This window comes from Oenanthe melanoleuca, chromosome 12, assembly GCF_029582105.1.
Source record: "Oenanthe melanoleuca isolate GR-GAL-2019-014 chromosome 12, OMel1.0, whole genome shotgun sequence".
NCBI classification, from domain to species: Eukaryota; Metazoa; Chordata; class Aves; order Passeriformes; family Muscicapidae; genus Oenanthe; species Oenanthe melanoleuca.
Genome location: NC_079346.1, coordinates 14,456,261 through 14,478,741, shown reverse-complemented (window position 1 = coordinate 14,478,741; position 22,481 = coordinate 14,456,261). Strand labels below are relative to the sequence as shown.

Below are 22,481 nucleotides of genomic sequence, written 5' to 3'. Positions count from 1 at the left end.
GGTCAGGGCTGCCAGCTGGGCACTCACTCAAGCCCATCAGTGAGTGCATCACATGTCAAAGCATCAGCAGCATTACCTGACCAGCAGCCTTCAGCCCCATCCTGCTTCCCACCAGACTGGCCTGTCCAGCTGGGGGCTCTGACAGGTCACTGGGCAGTGACTCCCTTGGGTGTGGGAGTAGGTGACAGGGTCTCAAAGTTACTGTTTGGGGACATGGCTGGTTTTTGAGAAAGCTTAAGGCTGTGCACTGTTGGTATTTTTGGGTTTGGTGCCATGTGACATCAATACTTTGGCAATTGCTGTGGTGTGGTCTGTTGTGAGCTGCAGAGGCATGTGTTCAGCCCTTCAGGGATGGTGCAGGGCTGGCAGCAGAGGTGGTGACCTTCCATCTGTGTTCACTGACATGTGACCTAAGGTGGCTGGAGGGGCAGGTGAGAATGTTTGGAGAGGGACCGAGTGTGAAGTGCTCTGGGGAGTGTGGCCAAGGAAAGCCCTGTGGTGCCACCTCAGCAGGAGGAAGAGCAAAGAGATGCTAATAGTGATGCCAGAGTTTATAGGATGGGACAAGGGTAACAGAGGGCCCAGAAAGGTGAGAGATGATTGAGGATGGGAGGTGCAAAAAGTCGGCTCTGCACGTGGCTCAGGGCCTTGCTGGTCCTGTCCCAGGGCCATGTAAGGTGTTGGGGAGGGGTAGAGGGCAAGTGAGGTGGAGAGGGGTGTTGGGAGTTTGTGCCACTCTGATACTGGTTGGCCCTAAGAGGCAGGAGATGATGCCCTCAGAAAGCTGGTTGTGCGTGGGAAGTGATGGCTATAGGATGAAGGGGTGGTGATTGTGATTGCCTTGGTCCTCCTTCTCCCCACCTCCCTGCCACACCATTTCCAGATGGCAAGGAGGGTACCAGTGCCTGCTTGATCAAGGCAGTCAGTGTTGGGGTGACAGGGAGGAGAGAGGCAACAGAGAAATGAGGGCCTGGCAGTGAGCAGGCACAGAGCTGGATGAATGACTGCAGAGTGGGTAAGGGCTGTGGGTTTGGAGGGAGCTGAGGGTGAGCACAGGGGCAGGCACCAGGGCCTTGTGAGCATGGGCTGTGGTGGTGGCTGTAAGGGCTGAGGGTGCCAGTGTGGGGGCAGCTGAGGAAGAGGAACCAGGGTGGTGTGGAGGACCCTGTGCCAGGACCTGTGACTCAGAAAGGTGCTGAGTGTGTCAGTGAGTCACACACACACACACACACACACACACACACAGTCTTCTCCTGCATGTTCCTCCCCAGTGCTGTGCCAGGCTGGCCTGTCAGTCTGTCCCTTGTGTGTCACTGCCTTTGTGCCATGTGCCAGCCTCTCGAACACTTTCAAGATGCCTTGTGCTGGACTCAGTGGCTTGAACAATCTGTTAACGTGGCTGCTCTAATCAAACCCCTGTAGTAGGTGCATGTGGCACTTGTCTTTGTGCTGTGTGTAGTGTGTAGCTCAATAAACGTATGCAGCATGTGTAACTAACTGACTAACCCAATCTCTGCCCCGCGGGCTCCTCTGCCCTGGGGGCACGGCCGCCGGAGTCCGGGCTGCAGCCGGGGTGGGCATGGGGCGGAGCAGGGCTGAGGCGTTCAGCGGTAGTGCAGGCAGGGGGCACCCGGAAGGGCGTGTGGGGCGGTGCCTCGTACCTGACCGTGGGGCAGTGTGAGGGCACAGGAGCGAGGCGGGGGGATCTCATGTGAACACTGCGGGCCGTCCGTCCCTGGGAGCGGCGAGACTGGGCCCTGGAGGCTTGGGCAGTACCCTGTACGGGGCGGGGGCGAGAAGGGGCTGGAGCTCCCACCTGCTGGGGGCGGCCGGTACCGGCGGGGCGGGCGGTGGGAGACCGGGACCGGGGCGGCGCGGCAGGCGCGGGCACAGCCGGTGGCGCTGAGCTGTTTATTTCCCGGCGGCGCGGTGGGGTCCGGCCCGGTGGGGGCCGCGCGGGGTCACTGCAGGAACCCGCGGGGGTCGGTGCCGGTGTCCACCAGGGGCGGGTCCTGCGGGAGAGAGAGCGCGGCGTGAGCGGGGGCGCGGAGGGAGCGCGGGGCGGGGCGGAGGGAGCGCGGGGCGGGGCGGAGGGAGCGCGGGGCGGGGCGGAGGGAGCGCGGGGCGGGGCGGGGCGTGTCTCACGTGCAGCGGTTCGTAGTCGGGGGCGTGGCCGCCGTACAGCGGGTTGGGGATGGCCACGAGAGGCCGCTGTGGGCGGGGCCGGGCGGCGCGCGTGCCCGCGCGGTCGGGCCGGGGCCGCGCCTCCTCCTCCTGCTCGGGCTCCTCGTCCTCGCGGAGATCGGCCTGCAACGGGAGCGGCGGGTGCGCGGAATGCAGGCACGGGGGCGCGCCCGTTATCGCCCGCGGGCTCCCCCTGGCGTGCCGGCCCCTCCCGCGCAGCCAGCGGAGCCCACACCCCACCGGGAGCGGCCCCAGCCCGCCCGTACCTGGTAGTACCCGAACTGCCCCTGCTGCCGCCGCCTCCTCACGCAGTAGTAGGCGGCGCCGGCGCCCGCGGCCAGGGCCAGCGCGAAGCACAGCGCTGACAACGTCCCGGTGGCCACGGAGCCCGAGCCCCGCGCCGCGCCGTTCACCTGCCCAAAACAGCGGCGCCGTCACAGCCCTGCCCCGCACAGCGCCCCTGCGTGGGCAGCGCTCCCAAAGTGAGCCACGGCAGGGAGCAGAGCACAAGGCCAGCTGCCGGGATGACCCTGTCACATCATCCCCAGTGCCACCTGATGCCAGCCCCGTTCATGCCCCAGCCTCACCTGGCCAAGGGGAACAACGGGCGCCGGCATCCTCAGAGGCTCTGCTATCACGTGAATGATGCCATTGAAAGCTAGGATGTCCCACTCCACAATCATCGTGTCATTGATCCCCTTGGCGTCCTACAGCACAGGACACAGATGATGTCCCCTGCCCAGAAAGGCTCCCCATCATTCCCTGTCTCAAAAGAGATGTGGTGAAAACTCGTGGCTTTCTTTGCCCTCTGGCAAGGCTAAACCTACTGAGTGCTCTGTACTGTTGCTCGCTGCGAGGTCTGATACGTGGAGGTCGTATCCTGACTGGGACGGGATGGTGGTGCCCGTCGTGAGGTTGAAGCTGAAGAGGATGACATTGCTGGATGACACGTGGAGCTTCAGTTCTTCTCCTGTCAGTGTCTGAATAAGCACCAGTGCACAGGGGTGAGAAATGGGTGAGCTGGTCTCCCCCTCTCCCTGCTGCTGTGCAGCCCCCTGGCAAGCCCAAACCCTCTTCATGGCCACAGACAGCTCCATTCATGGAAAACAGGGCACAGAATGTGCAGAGCAGAGGGGATTAGCCACCCTTAGGATTGTCAAAGCCCAGCTGGAGAATGGCTCTTCTGAGGGAATGGTTGGACTGGAACCTCCAATCCACTGGTCCTCTCTGACTCACATTCCTCCTCCTTCCCCAGACTATTTCACACTGTCATGCCAGCATTGCTGACACCTGCTCTCCTCTGGGGTCTGATAGTTCATCCCTGCTTGCTTACCTCATTGTCTGCAAAGCCAGAATTCAGAGGGGCAAAGAGAGTTTTGGGAACAGAGGCATCAGACAAATACATGAAAAAATCCAGTCCTTCTTCTGTGTCATTGGCAAAATTAAGCAACATCTGGAAGAGATGGGAGATCTTCCCCTTCAGTACATTGCTGGCAGCACAATGCCATCACCTTCCCCAGCCCAGGAGCCCCCAGCCCTGGAAAGAAAACCCCTCTGTGTCTTGCACACAGACCAAACCCCAGCTCCTCCCTGTTGCAGCTGATCCCTCCCTGTGCCTTGCTGCTCCTGCAGAGCCAGGAGAGCATCACTTACGGAATAGAAGGTGGAGAAGCGGTCCTGCTCTGCCAGCACCTCGGGCAGTTTCCCACTGCACCAGTACCCATCTCCCACAAACCCATCTCGGCAGGTGCAGGTCACATCTGCAAAGGAGCACCAGAGTGGGGCTGGACTCACCAGTGCTGGCTGCACCAACCACCTCTTGATTTCTGGGTACCCTCATCACATTCCCTCTGGACACGGGCATGGGAGAGGGGCTATGCCTGCCTGCCCTCATGCTGCAGGGCAGTCCCTGCCTGCTGCCCTGACCCAGCTCTTGTGCCCAACAGGACTGTCCCCAGAGAGGTGCTGGCACCACTCACCCTTCTCCCGGTAGCAGAACGCATCCCAGGTCTCGCTCAGGTTGCTTCGGAAGCCATAGTCCACAATGCCCACATGGCTGGACCCACAGCTGGGGTTGGGGTAGGCTGTGGGGTATCCAGCTGTGCCATTGTCCAGCCAGCCCACCAAGCAAAGATGGAATCCCATCTAGAAGAGGAAAATCAATGATTAGATTAAAAATAGCTCTGTCCCAGGTTTTCTGGCCTAATGACATTCCCATTGTGCCTCATCCAAAGTGCTGGTCACAGTCACAAGTCCCATCCCAGTGTACAGCCAAGATCAGCCAGCCCTCCTGTTTCATGGATATAGATGGAGCAAACAGGGCCTGGCTGAGGGGATGAGAGGTCACCCACCCACATGTCACCCCCAGGATGTGCATGGCCTGTCCCAGCCCCATGAGGGGACAGAGCCACCCCTGCCCTGACCTGCTGTGCTGCACCCAGCTGCTGGAATGTGGCCAGGGAAGCGCCTTCTGCAGCACAGGCTGCCTGAGCCTGCTCATAAGTGAAGTCGTACTTTCTTCGGGGTGACTGCAGGTGAAACACACCCATGGTCTTATCTGCAAAATACCAAAGCACAGGAGCATCAGTACAGGACACACTGAGCCACATCCCTGGGCTGCCACGTGGGTCCCTGTGCCACTGTGGGCAGCACTGGAGGAGGGAGGGCTGTGGACAAGGCACAAGTCAGGGAGAGGCTTCCTCTGAGCTGCTCGCCTTCTCCATGGGAGCCACTGCCACCAGAGGCCATGTCATGTCACATGGAGCAGACGAGGATGGCTCACCTCCCCATGTGACATGTAGGGAAAAGGGAAATGTGAATGAGTCCCTGTCCCCTGGGCCATCCCACCCTCCACCTGTCTGAGGGGAGCTCCAGGCCAAAGGTGAAGGGTGAGGAATGTGGCCTCCCATGGAGCAGCCCCTGGCCCCGCAGGGCTGCACACTCACCGTGGAAGTGCAGGTCGGTGCAGGTGGCCTCCCGGTGGCACTGCCCGTTGTTTTGCAGGCAGCGGTCGGTGGGGGGCACGGCCTGCTCCAGGCACTGCATCCCGTCCCCCACGTAGCCCTGCTTGCACTCGCAGCGCCGCTCGTTCTGCAGCACAAGGGAAGGGGGAGCTGTGTCAGTGCAAACAGTGCCAGCTGGGGATCCTTGCATCCCTGTGGAGATGGGGGAGCCTCCAGAATGCCTCCCCAGCCTGCTGGGGCTGTGAAAGAGCTGTGAAAGGCCCAGGCAGTCACACCCAGTCCTTGGCATGTACTGTTAGTTTGAGCTGAGCTTTGAGGTACATGGCTCCTGACTCTTGCACTACACCATTCTCCCAGTCCCGTCTTCTGGCCTGTGCTGATCAACTTTGGTTCTTCCGCAAAAATGACCAGCATTGTCCTTGAAGGACCATCCAGGAGCCCCCAGGACAGCCCAGGAATGGCACAACTGACACATCTTTTCTCCTTAGACAGACGAGTGGGGAAAATTAGCCTCAGCCCCTGAAGTATCCCAGCAGCGCAGCCCCTGCCTGGTGATAAGCACCCGCAGGATGAGCAGAGCACCTGAGGGCACGGAGGGGAGGAGGCTGCAGTGGGGGGACACCGGCAGGGCTGTCCCAGGGCGGTGCTCCCAGCACGGGATGTCCCGCCCCGAGCCGCGCTCACCGGGCCCGTGCTGATGCAGCGGGCGTGCTCGCTGCAGTCGCCGTTCCTGCCGTCGGCACAGCGGTCGATGGGCTCGCAGATGTGGCCGTCACCGCTGTAGCCGGGCTCGCAGGAGCACGACACGTTCACGCCGGTCTGTGAGCACTGTGCGTGCCTGGCACAGCCCCCGTTGTCCTGGCTGCACATGTCGATCACTGCGGGAGGGAAGTCCTGGGTTAACTAAACCGTCTCATCAGGTGTCCTGGGGCCAGCCTGGCTGTCCTGCCAGCTGTCACCCCAGCACGGGGATGGTCCCCTGCTGTGCTGCCCCGTACCTGAGCAGGCTCTCCCGTCCCCCTCGTAGTGCAGCTCGCACTCGCAGAGGTTGCCGGCGCGGCACACGGCCCGGGCGTGGCACGGGGGAGAGCAGCTGGGTGCCACCACTGAAACAGAACACACGGGGCACAGTGACCGAAGGGCTGCGACACGGCCACGGCTGCCACCACCGGCCTCTGCCCCACACTCACACCTCTCTCCCTGCCCCCGTTCTCTTCTGCAGGTGCCTTACCCAAACACAGAGGTTTGTTACTCAGATCTTCACCTCAGCCTCAAGCCCTCCTTGGACCATCTCAGGGACTTGATCATGATCCAGTAGAGCTTTTCTCCTCTGGCCCTTCCTCACCACCCCAACCCTTGTGACACTCAACAGCACGTGGCAGATCTCGGGATGAGCCTCCCAACTGAGAGCTCCTTTTTTGAGATATTTCTGAACAGCTGCTTGAACTGCCCAGCTCCTGGGACAGCAGCCATATGGCAGCAGGTCCCAGGGAATAGCAGGTGGGTCCCAGGGAATAGCTGAGCATCCTCACCCAGCCTGATTTCACAGCGGTCCCCAGTCCAGCCCTCGGCACAGAAGCAGAAGCCGTCGCCGTGCAGGCCTCCATTGCACACACCATTCTCAGTACAGTTGCACTCTGGGAGGAATGGACAAAAACAGCATTTATGCCTTGATGAAAAGGTCCTGGGACAGCCACATGGCACAAATGTGGCATTGCAGGCAGGTGTGAAGGTGGGCACAGGAGCCCAACACATCCCATCCTGCCAGTCCTGGCCCCTGTCACACCCGCCCTTCACAGAGAAAGAGAAGCCTCTGCACCCACAATACCCCATCACTCCTCTCCCCTGGGCATTTCTGGAAGTGTTTCTCACTCTGAGACCCTGTGATGCCCAGTTGGGGATGGGAGGATGGAGGTCTCTCTTTTCCCTCCCTTTGCTTTTGTCTTACATTGGTCCCTGCTGAGCATGTCCCAGGCGATGCTCTTTGTGTACAGGATTCATCACAACTTCTGTGTCCCCCAGCTCACAGTACAGTGAAATACTCTCTCCCAAACCGGGGCTTTCAGCTGTGCTCGCCATACGAGGCGGGTTTTTGACGCTGTGTCCTTAGCCCGCCCCCTGCCCAGCCCGCCCCCTGCCCCGCGGTACCTCGGCACTCCGGGCCGTATCTGCCGGGCGCGCACAGCTCGCAGCCCGTCCCGATGAACTCCTGGCTGCAGTTGCAGATCCCCGAGCCGCCGATTTTGTCATCGCAGGTCCCGCGGTTGTTGCACGGCGCCTCCAGCCCTCCCGGGCACGCTGCAAACGGGGCACCTTAGTGAGGCTCTGGTGACAAAGGGACCCTGTGCTGGGGGGGAGCCACCCGCTGCCCCGCACAGACCCCGCACACCGCTGTCCCTGAGCTGCTGCTCACGGGCAGCTCGGACCACAGAGCTCAGCAGTCTGGAAAACTTAGGAACGGGGGCAAGAGGGACAAATTTGGCACAGCTTCCAGCCTGGGAAGAACCCCTGGTGTCATGTGCTGGGTCTGCGCTGTCCTGCCCCGCACGAAGGACGTGAAAGCTGCCCGTGGCACAAAGGGCAGGGAACGATTGAGAATTTACAACATCTAGAGGTGAGTGACATGTCTGGCAGCCACCCCCAGCAGCCCTGTGGACTATTCACAGAGACAATATATTGTCCAAGGAAAGGGAGCCCTGTTATAATCCCAGGGTATTGCTCCCTGCGCCCTCTACAGCCTGGGGCTCCCTGCCTGGGCTCTTGCCCGCCCTTCTCCAGGGGAGCACACTCATGGATGTCAGATGTGCTGAGCCAGAATTGTCACCTTCTCTCTGGGGACAGGGCAGTGCCTCTTACCCCGGCAGTCCCGGCCATAGTGGTTGGCACAGCACTGCGGGAGCCACTGGCTGGAAACGCAGCTCCTCCTGCAGCCTCGCCTGAGAGGCCCCCTGGAAGAGAAGTGTCTCCTGAAGGGGTCCCACGGGGGCTGGGGCCAGGCCGGCCGCAGCAGGGAGCTGCGGTGCAGCAGGAACGTGTTCCTCAGCAGGTGGTTCCCGTAATAGTAGCAGCGCTTGGTTTCCCCCTGTGAGCAAACAGGCACAACATAGTTTGCAACACTGGCCACTGGCAACTCGCCCTGTCTTTTCTTGTGCTAGTCATTCAGTTTTATGACAAGTAACAGAGGCTTCCTAACATGTGCTGGGGCTGGTGACAATGGAGGAACCTCAGGCACATGCCAGAAGCCAGCAGTGAGAGCAGGGTAGAGCCACTGCCCCCTCAGGGCTCCCTGAGCCGCTCTCAGGCCAAGCTCTTTTGCTCTAAAGCACCCAGAGCCACCCCCAGTGCTGTTGGAAGGACCCCTGTGCCACTGTCACCCACATAGGACTGGCCAAGAAAAGACCACTGGACCTCATATTTTTAAGGCCAGCTCCTGCATGACTTGGGGCAAGGCATGGACAATATGGCTGAGCCAAGGGCTTGCCACAGGTAGGTGGGCCTTCATTTTGCTGCTAAAACATGAGGGGCACATGGGTGTTGTCAAGCATCCCCTGATGGGCCTCCCTGGTGACAAAGCTGTGAGCTTTACCCGTTGAACGGAGCCAGCAGGGCAGGGTGGCTCAAAGCCACAGAGTCCACAGCTCTCTGTAGATCCCTGTGGAGGGGAGAAAGAAACTTCACAACAACTCAGTATGTGCTGCTGCCTCTCTTGGCTGCTCAGAGCTTTGCCAAGGAAGAGCAGCAAGCCCTCCAGACACCCCTCTCCCCAGGCATGGGGCTGCAGGGGTGGCCCAGATTCTCCCTTACCTCACCCCAGGTGCTTACCTGCAGCTCAACAAGGGTGAACTCGTCACACCGAGACCCCAGATCTGGTGGCTCCAGCAGTCTGTCAATGCCATAAGCAATGCCCCCATTGAACTCCATGTGCCTCTGGATGATGGTGGCATCGCTGTTCCCCACTAGAATCTCCCCCTAACAGAGGGAGAAAGCAACTTGTGATTCTGGCACATCCTACATCCTGGCTATATCACCCAAAAATTGCTCGGTTTTGGCTGCCATGGCTTCTAAATCACCCCAAGAACTCCAAAATCTCTGTGCACATGTCCTTGACCACCCTTCCCACTTAACATTTTCACAGCCACCTCTCCTAAGGATGGCTTCTGTCGATGCAGCACATTCTCTCTAAAGGTTGTGGCACCATGGGGTTGGCTTTGCAGCCAATCATTGTGGCAGTCATGTACAGGCACCACACACCTCTGCACTTCCCTGCCAGCTGTAGCCAGGGCATGGGGTGTCCCAGCCTGCAAGCACCCCAGCTCTGTGGTCACTCCCTGCCAGAAGCACCAGCTGGTGGTGCTGCTGGCCCCTGCCATGCCCAGGGACACTTGCTCCATGGGCAGCCAAGCCTGGAATCATTAACACTCACCACGTGGGTTTTGCTGCAGCTGAATGAGATGGTGGAGCCGTGCAGGGTACGTATGGTTTCAACTTGGGGCACGTTACCAGCAACAATCTAAGAGGGAAAAAAGAAGAATGTGAAGGAGAGACTGCAAAACTGGCAGTTCATGTTGACACCTGGTGAGGACAGGGGTCAGTGGCCAATGGAGGGATGTGGTGTGGCAGTCCCTGAAGCTGGTGTGGGTGGCACAGCACAGCTGTGCTGGGTTAGTCCCAGATTCCTGCACAGTGAGGGGCCAGTGTGAAAAGCAGGTTCTGGCTTTGCTCAGCTGGACTCTCCCTGGTTCATAACCCTGTACACGAGAGCCTGTGAGCCTTGTGTACAGAATTTTTCAGCTCAGCCTCCAGAGTTTCACAATGACACTGTAGGTGCCTCAAATGCTCAAACAGCCTTGGGTCTACTCAAGACAGCGTGTTCTATGGCAGCAGGACGTTTGGCAAGGTCACTCTGACAGCAGCAGACAGTGGCCCTGGTGTGGCCGTGGCACGCCAGCCCGTGTGTGTCACACTCACCTTGGTGTCCCTGATCATGTGTGCTTTGAGGAAGGAGGCCAGCACGTCGCGGTGCTCCCTGCGGTACAGGAACCTCTGCCGGCTCTCCGGGAGGGCTCTGAACGCCGCGTCCGTGGGCCAGAGCAGCGTGAAGGGTCTGTGCGCCGGGTCCCCGAGCAGCGGCAGCAGCTCCGCGTCCTGCCGGGGCACAGCGACACGGGGAGAGCGAGCCCCGGATGGGCACACAGCCCTGCCCGGGGACACAGGACACAGGGAGAGAGCCCCAGCCGGGCACACAGCCCTGCCCAGGGACACAGCGACACGGGGAGAGAGCCCCAGCCAGGCACACAGCCCTGCCCCGGGAAACAGCGACACAGAGAGAGCCCCAGCCAGGCACACAGCCCTGCCCTGGGGACACAGCGACACGGGGAGAGAGCCCCAGCCGGGCACACAGCCCTGCCCAGGGACACAGGACACAGGGAGAGAGCCCCAGCCAGGCACACAGCCCTGCCCCGGGACACAGCGACACAGAGAGAGCCCCAGCCAGGCACACAGCCCTGCCCGGGGACACAGGACACAGGGAGAGAGCCCCAGCCGGGCACACAGCCCTGCCCCGGGGCACCAGCGACACAGCGAGAGCCCCAGCCGGCACACAGCCCTGCCCCGGGACACCAGGGACACAGGGAGAGCCCCAGCCGGGCACACAGCCCTGCCCGGCACACTGCACTGCCCCGGGCACCCGGGACACAGCCTCACCTGCAGCAGCCTGCTGTACATCCTGTACCCGAAGGACTCGGCCACCTCCGTGATGTTCTGCTGCAGAGGGAGCAAAGCAAACAGCTGGCACTAAGGGTTCCCCATCCCTGCTGTGCAGGGGAGAAACCAGACAGGCAACAGCTACATGGCTAAACACAAGTTTGACTCTGTCACCATCATGCTGATGATTTGGCCTGGGAAGGGCTGGCAGCCAGCAGCCACCACTTTTGTGATTCATCCTGGATAGACTGCTATGGCAGGAGCTGGGACGAATCCCAGCACTCTGTTGTGCTGCACAGGAAATGTGTTATATTCTGTAAAATGTAGGCTCTATAAGCCCCTAATGCTTGCTTAAGGAGTCACAGAGAGGCATTGGCAAGCTCATGCTGCAACCTGCTCTGTGCTGGAAAAGGAGTGTAATGGTTGGCACAGGACAAGATCCTCCTGCCTACATCTAGAACTGTAGTCCCCTAGTGATGGAAAAGGCTCCTTATGTTCCAAATATGGCTATGCCACAAATGCTGTCACCTTCACAAGCCAAATCTGTGGCCTCAGACAACCCCTAGGCAGTCAGGAACAGGAAGAGCAGCCCAGGCAGCTTTGGGCTGAGGCAGTGCTGCTGGGAGAGAGATCTTGTCCCTGAGCTCAGCACAGCCCTGACACCAGGGCACAGCTCCAGCCTTACCTGTGAGAGATTTGAGATGTTATGGCCCACCAGGTCACTGGGAGTGAGGATCTTGTTGATGAAGTGAATGACCCCGTTCACACCCACGATGTCACTCGTGACCACCTTGGCTTCCTCGTTGAGAGTGATGCTATTCTGAGAGAGAGGGGACCTGCTGAGGGCTGCCCCAGGCACAGCTCCTCCCTGGGAGTGCCTGTGGGCCCCGGGCAGGTCGCCTGCCACAACCACCTGACAGAAAAAGCAGCACCCTGACAAATGGGACAGCAAAGGGAATTACCTCGCTCACTGAGATCTTTATCTTGTGGCCAGATAAAGATGTGAGGGACTCCTGGTTTTCCAGGTCACTGGAGAGCAATTTCTGGCAGCCTACCATGTGGTAGCGAAGCAGGTCCCGGAGGAGACCTCTGCTCTTCCACTCCTCAAACTGCAGACACAGAACAGGAGTGAGGTCACACCAGCACTTTGCCTTGCACACAGGGCCCTCAGCCCCCATCAGGGAGACCTGAGTTCCCTCTGACTCCTCCCTGCAGGGAAGATGGTCCCCCAAAAACACACAGAAGGCACAAAATCATTTGAGAACTTTGGGAAATTTCAACCAGCTTGACTAGTCAGTGATGGAGTTAGGATATTGCACTACACTGACACCAAATGCTGCCGTTCCTTATTCCTGAGAAGGAGTAAGGGGTCTGTCACAGACACATGGGAGCCTCGCTGTTATCAGCCCATGGGCAACAAAGCCACCACACACCACTGATCTGGCACTGCCTCTGAGGCCCACAAGACGTATCTCCAACAAGAGGAGATAAGTCCACCCCTGTCCAGGCTGTCTCCTCAGTGAGATGCCTCCAAACTTCTGCTTTTACACTGATGGAGAGCAGGGGATGCTTTTGACACTCCATGGTGCAGCCCCTTTGCCTTGATTCACTGGACAGAACAGACCCAGAGCTGTCAAACACCCGACAGAGCTTGGCATGGGAGGGCACTTACCACTGTGGTGTTTCCTATGAGATCTGTCTGTGGCACAAACACAGTGAAAGGCCCTGCCCCGCTGAGTTCTTTGATGCTTTCTGCCTGTGTTAGGAGAGCATTTGTGGGAAGCACAAAACATTGTTCCAGTTAGCAAGACCCTTTGCAGAAAGCCCTAGGTGGGATTTACTACACAGAGACAAGGACAAAGCTGTCACCAACCTGTATCATCCTGAAGAACATGGAGGCATCTGGAATCCTTCCCAGCTCCTTAAACAAAGGGAATCAGCCAGTGTTAGCAGGGTCCCTTCCACTTGCTGCTCACCAACCAGCACACACACCTGCTCCTTGCACTCTGGGTCACCCTCCCACCCCAAAGAGACACCACAGAGATCTTCCCTCCCTCCCCAGCTCTGCAGGCACACATGGCAGGGATGTTGCAGTGAGCTCTGCCTGCACCATTCACAACTGCTGCAGGATGGAGAGGACAGAAGATGAGAGCTGGCTGGACACCTCCCTCATGGGTAACTGCCCTCATGGGACACCTCGAGTGCTCCACAAAATCTCTGCTTTAATCTCACTGTGCCACAGTTCTGGGATGCTGTCCAGAGGGCAGACACACCCTGGCAGGGGAAATGCCCTCTCCTCACCACACTGACTTGCAGTAGGAGCATAGGCACACACAGCCCATCTCTTTTCTTGTGGCTCTGCTGTGGGCACAAGCTTTTATTTGGCAGTGCTTGAAAAGGTCACCAGCTTGCCCAAGGACAGACACTGTCCTGGCAGCAGAACTGGCCATAGACTGCTGCCCTCCAGACTGGGTCCCAAGTCCATGGCCACAGGGACACCTGCCCTGATCCCACTGGGCAGAAGTGAGCTGCCTTGGGAAAAAACAAGATCACTCCCATTTGTTTATGACATGGAGCAAGCAGTGCCTGGAGGTATGGCTAATGCTGCTGACAGCAGTGGAGTGTTCCCTCCCTTTGCAGCACGATTCTTTGCCACGATTCTCTCCCATAGCTGGCACACCAAACACACCTATGATTTATGGAGAGCTTGCTCAAAGCACACAGGTGTCAGTGACACCAAGATCTGCTCATCCTCTGGAGGAGGGAGTGGTTTGCTGCAGGGCAGGGGACACAGAAGGAGCAGCACGTGCCTCTCACCTGGTGCACTTTGCCACGGCAGGTGAAGCCATCTCCAATGCTGTGCCAGGAGCAGGAGCAGTTCCGAGTGCCAGGGCCCGTGTACTTGCAGAGCCCAAAGGGGCTGCAGCCTCCATTGTTCTGGCAGGGAAAGCAAAAAGCTGCTTGGAGGAGCTCCTCCAACACCTGGACTGCTGCTTGCATGTGGGAGCTGCAAACTCCATCCAGCCCAGTGAAAGGAAACCATCCATCCCCCCTGTTTGGTGCCTTAGAATAAACCTCACCCAGATTCTCAAGGGCTTCCCAGCACCAAATCACCCCATGAAATAAGACTTTCACACTTCACTTTGGAACACAGAGTCCATGACAAAGCCTCTGGTTCAGAGGGACACTTTGACAAGAACACTCTGAGGCTTTTGAGCACATCCCACGTGAAATGGGCACAAAGGAAAAAGCCACGTGCCTCCAACCCAATGACCCTCTTCCCACCCTGAGGGAATGCTGGGTGACTGACATAATTGCAGGTGACTGCAGGAGGCAATGGAGACCAAACACACAAGGAAATCCTTTAGTATGTGGAAAGGCAAGACTTCAGCTGCAGCCTACCAGGCTAATGCTGTTCCTGCTGTTAACTCCTGGGAGAAGGGAACACTTCCAGGCTGTGGCCTTCACCTCTGGAAGGCTACATGCAAACCAAAAACAGACATATCAAATGCAGACAAACCTGCTCACACAAGTTGATTGGGTTGCACTGGCTCACACCATCCCCACTGTAACCAGGCAGGCAGTTGCAGGCAACCTGGAGGGAGAAGAGAGCCTTGGGCTCAAACTGGGACCCAGTAAAGGAAACACACAAGGGCTGCCCTGGACAGAAGGCATGTGCTGTAGCATCCACTGTTGCCTCCATGAATAACCAAGTTTGTGTCCACAACAAACATAACCCAAGACTGCCTTCAGCCTCTGGCCAGCAAAGCCATCTGCTCTCATGGAAGCAGCAAGGTTTTCATGCTCTGCCAGGGAACCTTCTCTGCTTGGAAGGGAGAAAACACAAAGCAGGGCTCTGCAATGGACAGGACTGTCTCTAGAATTGCACAGCTGTGACAATCCACCCTACACTCACCTTCTTTGGGCCTGTTTTGATGCACTCTGCGTTGGCGTGGCAGCCCCCATTGCTTTCCAGACACAGATCAATTTCTGCAGCAAAACAATAAGGCCAAGTCATTGCTGAGGGCTGCTCAAGGCAGCTGGGAACTGATGGTCCAAAGAGGTACTGGGAAAGCAACAGGGAGAACTTTTCTACTTTCCTGGGAAAGTGTCTTGTGATAGCAAAGGAATAGGGTGCAACTGCAAGTTTATTCCTGACACAGGTGGGTCTCTGAGCTGTGACAAATCTGCCCACAGAAAATTCCAAATCTGTCTGGGTGTACTTTAAAGAATATGAGAGGACTGGGCTCCCTCTAGCTCCACTGTGGGAGACTGCCCTCCCCCTCTGTCTCTGGGCCTCTCCATGACATGAATACAACAAGAAATCTCACAGGAATCTTTTTGTTTGAGACCAAAACATGGTGTTTTAGTCTAAAACTCCCCTTAGTGTTGATGCTGCTTCCCTGCTACCCCCAGGTAGCACTCTGAGCACTCACCCATGCAGAGTGTCCCATCCCCAGCATAGCCCTCCTTGCAAGCACAGGTTCTCTCTCCTGGGGACACTTTGGTGCACACAGCATGCATGGAGCAGCCACCGTGGTCAATAGTGCAGGGATCTATTTCTGTTACCAAAAACAAGAGGAGCAGGATCAGCTCAGAGTACCTAGGAATGATCATCTGTCTTTACAAAATCACAACATCTTGGTAAAATCTCTTTATTTCTCAATGAAACTGTTGGTTCTTTAGGGACATGGGGCCTTATCCAGACCTGAGAGAGGTCCAAGTCCAAGTAAATAAGCTGAGCTTAAGTAACCTCAGAATTGGAAATCTTTCCCTCACAGTATGTCTCACTGATTGCTAATGGTTAGATAAGAAAAAATACATTTACGTGAACAATGTACATGTTTGGGCTTTTTTTGCTTTTTCCCCCCTTAACTCACCTTCCAACAAGGGCAATAATGAAAAGAAATTGGAATGTCCAGTGTTTTGACTGTTACAATTTTATCACTTTTTTTTTTCTTGGTCTGTTTGCTTTTGACACAAACAAGGTTTGTAATGTAGCTCTGGTGAAGTATCCTGAAATCCTGCCTCATTTTGGCCCTACTGCTGCAGTATTACCTGATTTTGGTATGGCCAGCAAATAGAAGAATCACAAAGTTCTAGGGAATTGAAACACCCACATTCCAAGGATTCATGGCCAAAATTGTTATAACTTTGCCACCAATACTATGATATTGCAACAACTACAATCCATTAATGTGTATCAGGCAGTAAGAACTGCCCTCCTGCACTTGCCTGTCTTTTTATCCCTCTCTTGCAGGCTTAGCAACATCAAAAGCCTCCTGTGTAAAGCTCTGGACTGGAAAACATCTCTACCAAAGCATGGCAGAGTTCATGGTGGGTGGCTGAGAGGAAAAGGATTTGAGTGATCTTTCCTCTGGCAGCTTCCTGCCATTATTTCACCTTGTCTTTGCTGGACAGACCTGTGCAATGGGTCCCATTCCCTGTGTATCCAGCAGAGCAGAAGCAGGTAGGCAGGGAATCTGTGGAACTGTTGAGGCAGCTGAAACAAGACAGGGATAAACAATCACTGACAACTGATCTGCTGGGCTGGTGGGAAGCACTGTACAAATCTGGCACATGCAAGAGACCACAATAACCACAGCAGGCACACTCCAGGGATTCCTTCACAGCTCCAAACACTCCAATCATGCTGGCCAGAACCTGGTGTCCAGCCTAGGCCTCCCACAGTGCAGCCTCACTACACCCAGGAGCTTCTGCAAGGTACAAGAGGGATGGCAGGGGCTCTGCCTGAAACAGGAGTCAGGATAAGGGATGGAGAAGGGAGCACCAGGAGTCATTCCAGCCCTGCTTCATTCCTTGGCAGGGGCAGGAGGAGCCTGTAAATGGCTGGTTGATTAGCTCCATAGATAAGGGCAGCCTTATCTCTGCTTTCTCCCAGTTGAAGGGACTTAGAGTGGATTTATGCTTGGACAAAATCCTAGGGAAGACTACCCATGGCTCAGGTCCAAAGAGGGTTCCCAGAAAGGAACTGACAATTATGCATCTTTGGTGAGTAGGTACCTTCTGCCAGCCCTTTGCCAAGCCCTAAGCCAGAACCACCTCTGTGTAAAACTCACACAAACACACTGCACTTACTTGGCCATTTGATGGCAGGTGTTGTTGCATAAGTCAACCTTGATTCCTGCAAGAGAAAACACAAATATAACTTGGAATTTTCAGCTAGGCCATTTCTATCTAGAGAAAAGGAGCCTGCAAGACAGGAGTGATGCTAACTCTCTTGTCCTATGTGGCAGCAGGAAAATCTCATGGGATTTATGTTTTGGCACTTTGCAAGGGAGTGAATTTGATGTTCTCTGTCTGAGGTAATAGTTCAATTTTATTCTATCTGTGTGGCCTCTGCACTGGTAGGAATGAAACAAGGACTGAAACCTTGTTAATCCAGAATATAGAGCCATTTGGTTTTGGCCCTTTTGAAGCAAGAGGTGAACTTCTTTCATGCTTGACACTTACACTAGATAGGACAGCTCTGCTTGATTGCTGTTTCTAAATTCACAATAAAATCAACCTTTGTGTGCAAACCTTTAACATCCCAAGGTACTTAGAAGCTCAGGTTTCTCCTCACTCAAATGCTAATCAAAATCCCAAATCCATCTTCAGCATGTTACTTTGACACACAATGACAGATTTATTGAACACTGCAGACCACGGCCTGAGCTCACCTGAGTGAATGGATCTGTGAGCAGAAAATGCAGCTCAGCAAACACACTGTAGCCTTTTGAAAATTCAAATCAAGCCCTGCCACCTTCTTAGGCAAGCAACAAGAATCATGACCAGCCCAATGTGACTGGAAGCTCCCATTTCTCTCCCAGAGCAAGGGGCTGTTTTTGAGGTGCCTCTAACCTCAGTGGAGATAGAAGCAGGGATAGGCTTTTATTGGTTTACCAAAACAACTCAAAGGCTCGTGTACTGTTGGGGAAGTCACAGCAAATGCAGCTTGTGGGCAGGAATGAGAAAGCAGAGCCTGAAAAGGTTTTTGGGGGAATACAGAGTACATGTGGGACTGTGGACCCAGCAGGATCATTCAGATTTCCCTGCCACTGTTACACCTTCACACTCACGTACTTTCTTGGCAGGTGAGGCCTGTCCAGCCTGGGAAGCACTCACAGCTCCCATCCCCCTGCAGTCCATCGTTACAAATGCCATTGTCACAGGCACATTCTGCAGGGAAACACAAACACCACTGTCAGACCAGCCAGGGTCACCAGCACAGTCTTGCTGCTCTCTTCCTAATCCAACACATCAAACTGCCATCAAGAATCAAAAGAAAATGCCACAGGAGTATCAGCTCTTGATCCCTCACTGCCAGGCCAAGAAGCCCAGAAGAGACCTGGCTCTGCTGGCTGTAGCGTGGGTGGCAGCAGGAAGGGAAGCACAGCACAGCACATGCTTGGTTTGGGGATGGAACGGGGCCACTCCTCTGGTTCTCTGTCACAGACCTGGCAGAGACCTGCCTGTCTCAGAGCCTCGGGACCTTTGTGCTGTCCCACCACCCCTCCCGACTGCTCTTCAGCCACTGTCCTCCCGCGAGCAGCGTGGGGCGCGGGCGGCAGGGCCGCGGTGTCACCTGCTGCGCAGTCGGCGCCGTATCTCCCCACCTCGCACATCTCGCAGGCCGTGCCGTGGAAGCCCTCGAGGCAGCGGCACTCCCCGCTGCCCTGGCTGCCGTCCTGGCACTCGCCGTGCCCCGAGCACCACCGGCCCGGCCGCCCCGGGCACATCTCGCACTGGTGCCCGTAGTAGCCGGGGCAGCACACGGACCTCTGGAAAACAGAGCAGGATGTGAGCCGTCCATGCAGCACACACAGGGCACAGCTCACTGGGGGAGCTGCTTGATTCCCCTCTGAAAGGGCCGCGCCGAGGTTTCTGTGATCTGCCTCACGACCATCATCACAGACTGACCCCCAGGGCCCCACCGCTCGCTCTGGCCTGAGCTCTGGCCTGGCCGAGGTGGGTGCTGGCCAAGGACTGTCTGCAGCTGTGCCTGTGCTGCCATGGCACGCTGCCCTGGAGCAGGGTGCTGCTTATAGAGCCCTGTGCCTGCACCTGCTTGTTGGAGCAATGATCCCTGCACACAATAGTCCAGACATCTCCCCAGCTTTTGGCCAGAGGCCACTGGCTTTGGACAAGGACTATAAAAAGTGACTTTCCTAAAGAGACTCTGAGATCTCTTTCTCCCCAACGGATTGAAGATGTGTCTATCGTCGGACAACCACAGGGATTTATCCCATCTGTTGGTAGCAATATCCCATCCTCTCTTTCTCCCCTTTTACTTCATTTCCTTTATGTCTTTCTCTCTCTCTCTCTCTTCTATTGCAAAAACTGAATTGTTGGCACACAATAAACTGCATTACTTCTTTCTGCTGAATAAAACCCGAGTCTCTCACTTTTGTCTTTTGCACCCTGGTGTCAAACCATCACGACTCCCCTTGGGTTGAGCGGATCGTGACACCCTCCCTGTGTGACAGCCGTGATTTCTGACAGCACATGGAAGGAGCAGTAGGTTGAACACCCTCAAATGTGGTGTTCTGCTGCCCAGAGCTTCACTGCCCTTGGGAAACACGGGCTCCTTGGTGGGAACTGAAATATCCTGTGCCCCTCCAGCCTGTCTCCTGCCTGTGTTCTCATTCTGTCTCTGCTGGGCAAAAAGACCCTCTGCCAGGAGGTGATTTGGTTCCAAAGCCTGGTCTAACTGCTCTCACTTCTTTCTGCATCAACTCATGACAGAACAAAGTTGGACAGTACAGATGATGAGAAACACCATCTAATGAAGCAATGCAAAAGTGCCAAATGAGGTACAAGTTCTGACTGAAACTCTCTATGTGAGTACAGGAAGTCTAACTCCCTCTCTCCCTTTTCGATTTCCCATTCCCTCTAAACTTTCCAAGTGATGCTGCAACATCTATAAGACATCAAATTCTCACAAGTCTTTCTTTTACCATTTTCTCTTTAAGTGTTTTCTTCCAGTAACCCATTTTCACAAAACTGGTAGGGGCCATAACACACACAAATGAGGTGTGAGCCCTTCTGCTCCTCCCTTTGGTTTGGCTCCAATGAGTCATCAGTTATTTGGGAATAACAGGCACAAGCAGAATGCCATAATTCATGCCTCATTTCCTTAGGAAACCAGACTGCAAACATTCAACTCCTTCTCTTCCTCTGCAGGACAAAACCAGAGCAGCAATATCGAATCAGCAAATCCCAATCCATCACTGTGCAGACATTTCTGCAGATTTTCTGTTGCTCCAGTGCCCTTCACCTCTGGGATGGAGAGTGATTCCCAGACAGCCCCAGTCTCAGCTATGCAAAGGCACAAACACAGCCAGGATTTCAGCCCAGCCTGCACTCCCATGGCTGTGCTTCTGACACCCATCTTGCTTTTGCCAAAATGAATCAGAGGCAAATGCTTTCCTCACCAGAGAAACTTTTGCACAGATGAAATGGCAGCCATCTATTCTTGTCCCTGAGGAGCGCAAGCCACAGTTAACGAGCTTCTTGCTTCCAGGGGGTTCCTGAGGATGTAATTGACATAGACACAGATAGGATATATCACAATATTTAGACAAACAATGTACATTTTGGTGCATATGGCAGTGTTCTTGCTTTGTGTCTGATAGGAATAGCCCTAAAAATCTGAACTATCCAGAGTTGAGACCAATGAAGCATCTCTGGATATGAGGTCATCACACAGAGTATATTTTTTATCTGCCAAACCCATGGTACATGTTAGTCCGAATACTGAGAAAAAAGAACTGGGAACTTTTGGGCAAAGGGTAAAGCAGCAAGGCTTAAGAGGCCAGATGTAGCTGCTAGGAAATTCATAGCCAGCATGGAAATGAAATGCTTATTTTCCTATCTGGAAGTGTTTGCCACTCACTCACAAACAAGCTGCAGGCACAACCAGCCCATCTGCATGAACAAATCAATGGCCCAGGCAGGGAAATTGCTACAGGCACCCCTAAATTGGCTTTCCTTGATGATAATTCCAAAAGAGTCAGAGATAAAATTTTTAAAAAGACATCTCTTTTTCCCTGTTAAATGGGAAAAGTAAAAGGCTCCTGAAATTCAGGCAAAGCCTGGTGCCAGCTCTAGGTGGAGCGCCATGATTCATGTCCATGCTTTTTCCTGTGTAACCCTCCCTTGGTTTCTGTTCTTTCTTGCAAACCTCAGCAATGGATGAGCCCCAGAGGACTCAAGGGCACATTTTTTCAGGTGTCAAGATGACACCTATAGAGCAATAAAAGAACCTCAGAGCATTATCTGCAACCAGTCTGTGAGCTGTCACACAAATCCAAGACTCACCACAAGAACTGATCCAGAAGGACACTTGATCCCCTTGTCACACTTGCCACACCTTGACTAGGGCAGAGAGAACAGGAAAAGTCACAAGTGTGTCCTCTGCCCACATCACACCAAGACACTAATCTTGAATTGCAAATGCTGCTCTACAAGCTGCTGGCTGGGACAAAAATGTTTTTACCTCTGTGGCTCAAAACACCAAAAGGAGAGATGAAATGCTACACCTTCCCTGATTCTCAGGGATTTTTGTAGCCCTGGGGTTCCTTCCCATAAGGCTGCAAATACTTTTTTTTCCTGATCTGTAGCAGGCAGATTTACCTCAGTCTGACACTGCAATTTTCAGGTTTAGTGGCTCAATTGCCATGAGCCACAAGGTACATGCAAGCTGCACTTTTGGCCATGACTCCCAGGCAAACCAGGGAGTATTTTCTAAGGGAGCTTGTGGTCATTCAAAAATTGAGCTGGATTTTCCTTCCACAGCTGAGTATCTGGGAGTCCCTGCACTAGCCAACCCCATGGAAACTGAACATGATCTGCACAAGAGCTGCTTTAGATGTACAGAATCTCCAGGTAGGAGGTGCCAAATTCCCACAATTTGATGAGGCTCATCTGGGTTACACCACAGGCTCCTGTCTCACCCAGGAGGACAGCCAGGGTAGGTTGTCTGTTACCCCCAGTTTGGCTCACAGCTGGAGGAACCCTGTGAAATGGTCCTTGGTCACCAGCATTACCTTCACTATGGTGGTGGTATTGGCAGTGCAGCGATTCTTCTGCACCTGCAGCACCTGGGACACCCCGATCAGGATGCCGTTCTTCGTCTCGAGGGATTTTCCATCCAAAGGAACATTATTGGCAAACTTCTGCAAAGCAGGAGGTAACAGCTGAGACAATAACCTTCAACTCCTATGGATTGCTTGGCAGCTCCAAGGCAGTCCCAGCAGTAAACTTGTGAGGGTGTGCAAAAGGAAATGGGAGTAGTGAGTCAGCAGCCTCAGATGGAAGAACAGACTGCCTCCCTTACCTGGGTACTGTTTTGGTAAAACATCAGCCAGTAGGAGATCCCTAACATGCTCTCCTTGTGAACTCCACTTCTCAAGTCTGCAGGCAAGAGCTTCTCTCCCAGTACAATGTGGTACTGCACTGTTTCATTGTCCTAAATCCACAAAAATGGAAATGTTTGGAGTCTTTTGACTTCCTAGACTACAATTCAGTCAGAACTATGGCATAAGAAGTGTTCCTAAGCACCTGTAATGGCTAATTAAACCCACAGAGCCTAGTAGCTCTCTGTCACACATGACTGATCACACTTGA

The 22,481-nt window shown here is 55.1% G+C and overlaps 1 protein-coding gene across 4 annotated transcripts in view; it reads right to left on the bottom strand.

Moving 5' to 3' along the window:
- Positions 1-1,897: 1,897 nt before the first annotated feature.
- The window catches only part of STAB1 (stabilin 1), a 52,291-nt gene continuing 31,707 nt past the window's right edge, over positions 1,898-22,481 (bottom strand). For 3 of the 4 annotated variants that reach the window (XM_056501331.1, XM_056501333.1, XM_056501332.1), the window contains 36 exons: positions 22,192-22,323; positions 21,902-22,030; positions 21,174-21,230; positions 20,288-20,383; positions 18,439-18,634; positions 17,937-18,032; positions 16,950-16,995; positions 16,274-16,353; positions 15,287-15,412; positions 14,767-14,840; positions 14,371-14,445; positions 13,668-13,787; positions 12,724-12,771; positions 12,523-12,606; positions 11,813-11,959; positions 11,536-11,670; positions 10,851-10,910; positions 10,116-10,292; positions 9,571-9,657; positions 8,970-9,116; positions 8,734-8,799; positions 8,004-8,229; positions 7,296-7,445; positions 6,680-6,784; positions 6,146-6,253; positions 5,832-6,025; positions 5,130-5,274; positions 4,608-4,741; positions 4,164-4,329; positions 3,838-3,944; positions 3,518-3,637; positions 3,012-3,164; positions 2,772-2,891; positions 2,451-2,597; positions 2,146-2,307; positions 1,898-2,012 (listed from right to left, as the gene is read on the bottom strand). In XM_056501331.1, the coding sequence (XP_056357306.1) occupies positions 1,962-2,012; positions 2,146-2,307; positions 2,451-2,597; positions 2,772-2,891; positions 3,012-3,164; positions 3,518-3,637; positions 3,838-3,944; positions 4,164-4,329; positions 4,608-4,741; positions 5,130-5,274; positions 5,832-6,025; positions 6,146-6,253; positions 6,680-6,784; positions 7,296-7,445; positions 8,004-8,229; positions 8,734-8,799; positions 8,970-9,116; positions 9,571-9,657; positions 10,116-10,292; positions 10,851-10,910; positions 11,536-11,670; positions 11,813-11,959; positions 12,523-12,606; positions 12,724-12,771; positions 13,668-13,787; positions 14,371-14,445; positions 14,767-14,840; positions 15,287-15,412; positions 16,274-16,353; positions 16,950-16,995; positions 17,937-18,032; positions 18,439-18,634; positions 20,288-20,383; positions 21,174-21,230; positions 21,902-22,030; positions 22,192-22,323 (4,266 nt within the window). In that variant the 3' untranslated portion in view covers positions 1,898-1,961. The remainder of the gene's footprint in view (positions 2,013-2,145; positions 2,308-2,450; positions 2,598-2,771; positions 2,892-3,011; positions 3,165-3,517; positions 3,638-3,837; positions 3,945-4,163; positions 4,330-4,607; positions 4,742-5,129; positions 5,275-5,831; positions 6,026-6,145; positions 6,254-6,679; positions 6,785-7,295; positions 7,446-8,003; positions 8,230-8,733; positions 8,800-8,969; positions 9,117-9,570; positions 9,658-10,115; positions 10,293-10,850; positions 10,911-11,535; positions 11,671-11,812; positions 11,960-12,522; positions 12,607-12,723; positions 12,772-13,667; positions 13,788-14,370; positions 14,446-14,766; positions 14,841-15,286; positions 15,413-16,273; positions 16,354-16,949; positions 16,996-17,936; positions 18,033-18,438; positions 18,635-20,287; positions 20,384-21,173; positions 21,231-21,901; positions 22,031-22,191; positions 22,324-22,481) is intronic. The other variant, XM_056501334.1, reaches the window with a different exon arrangement.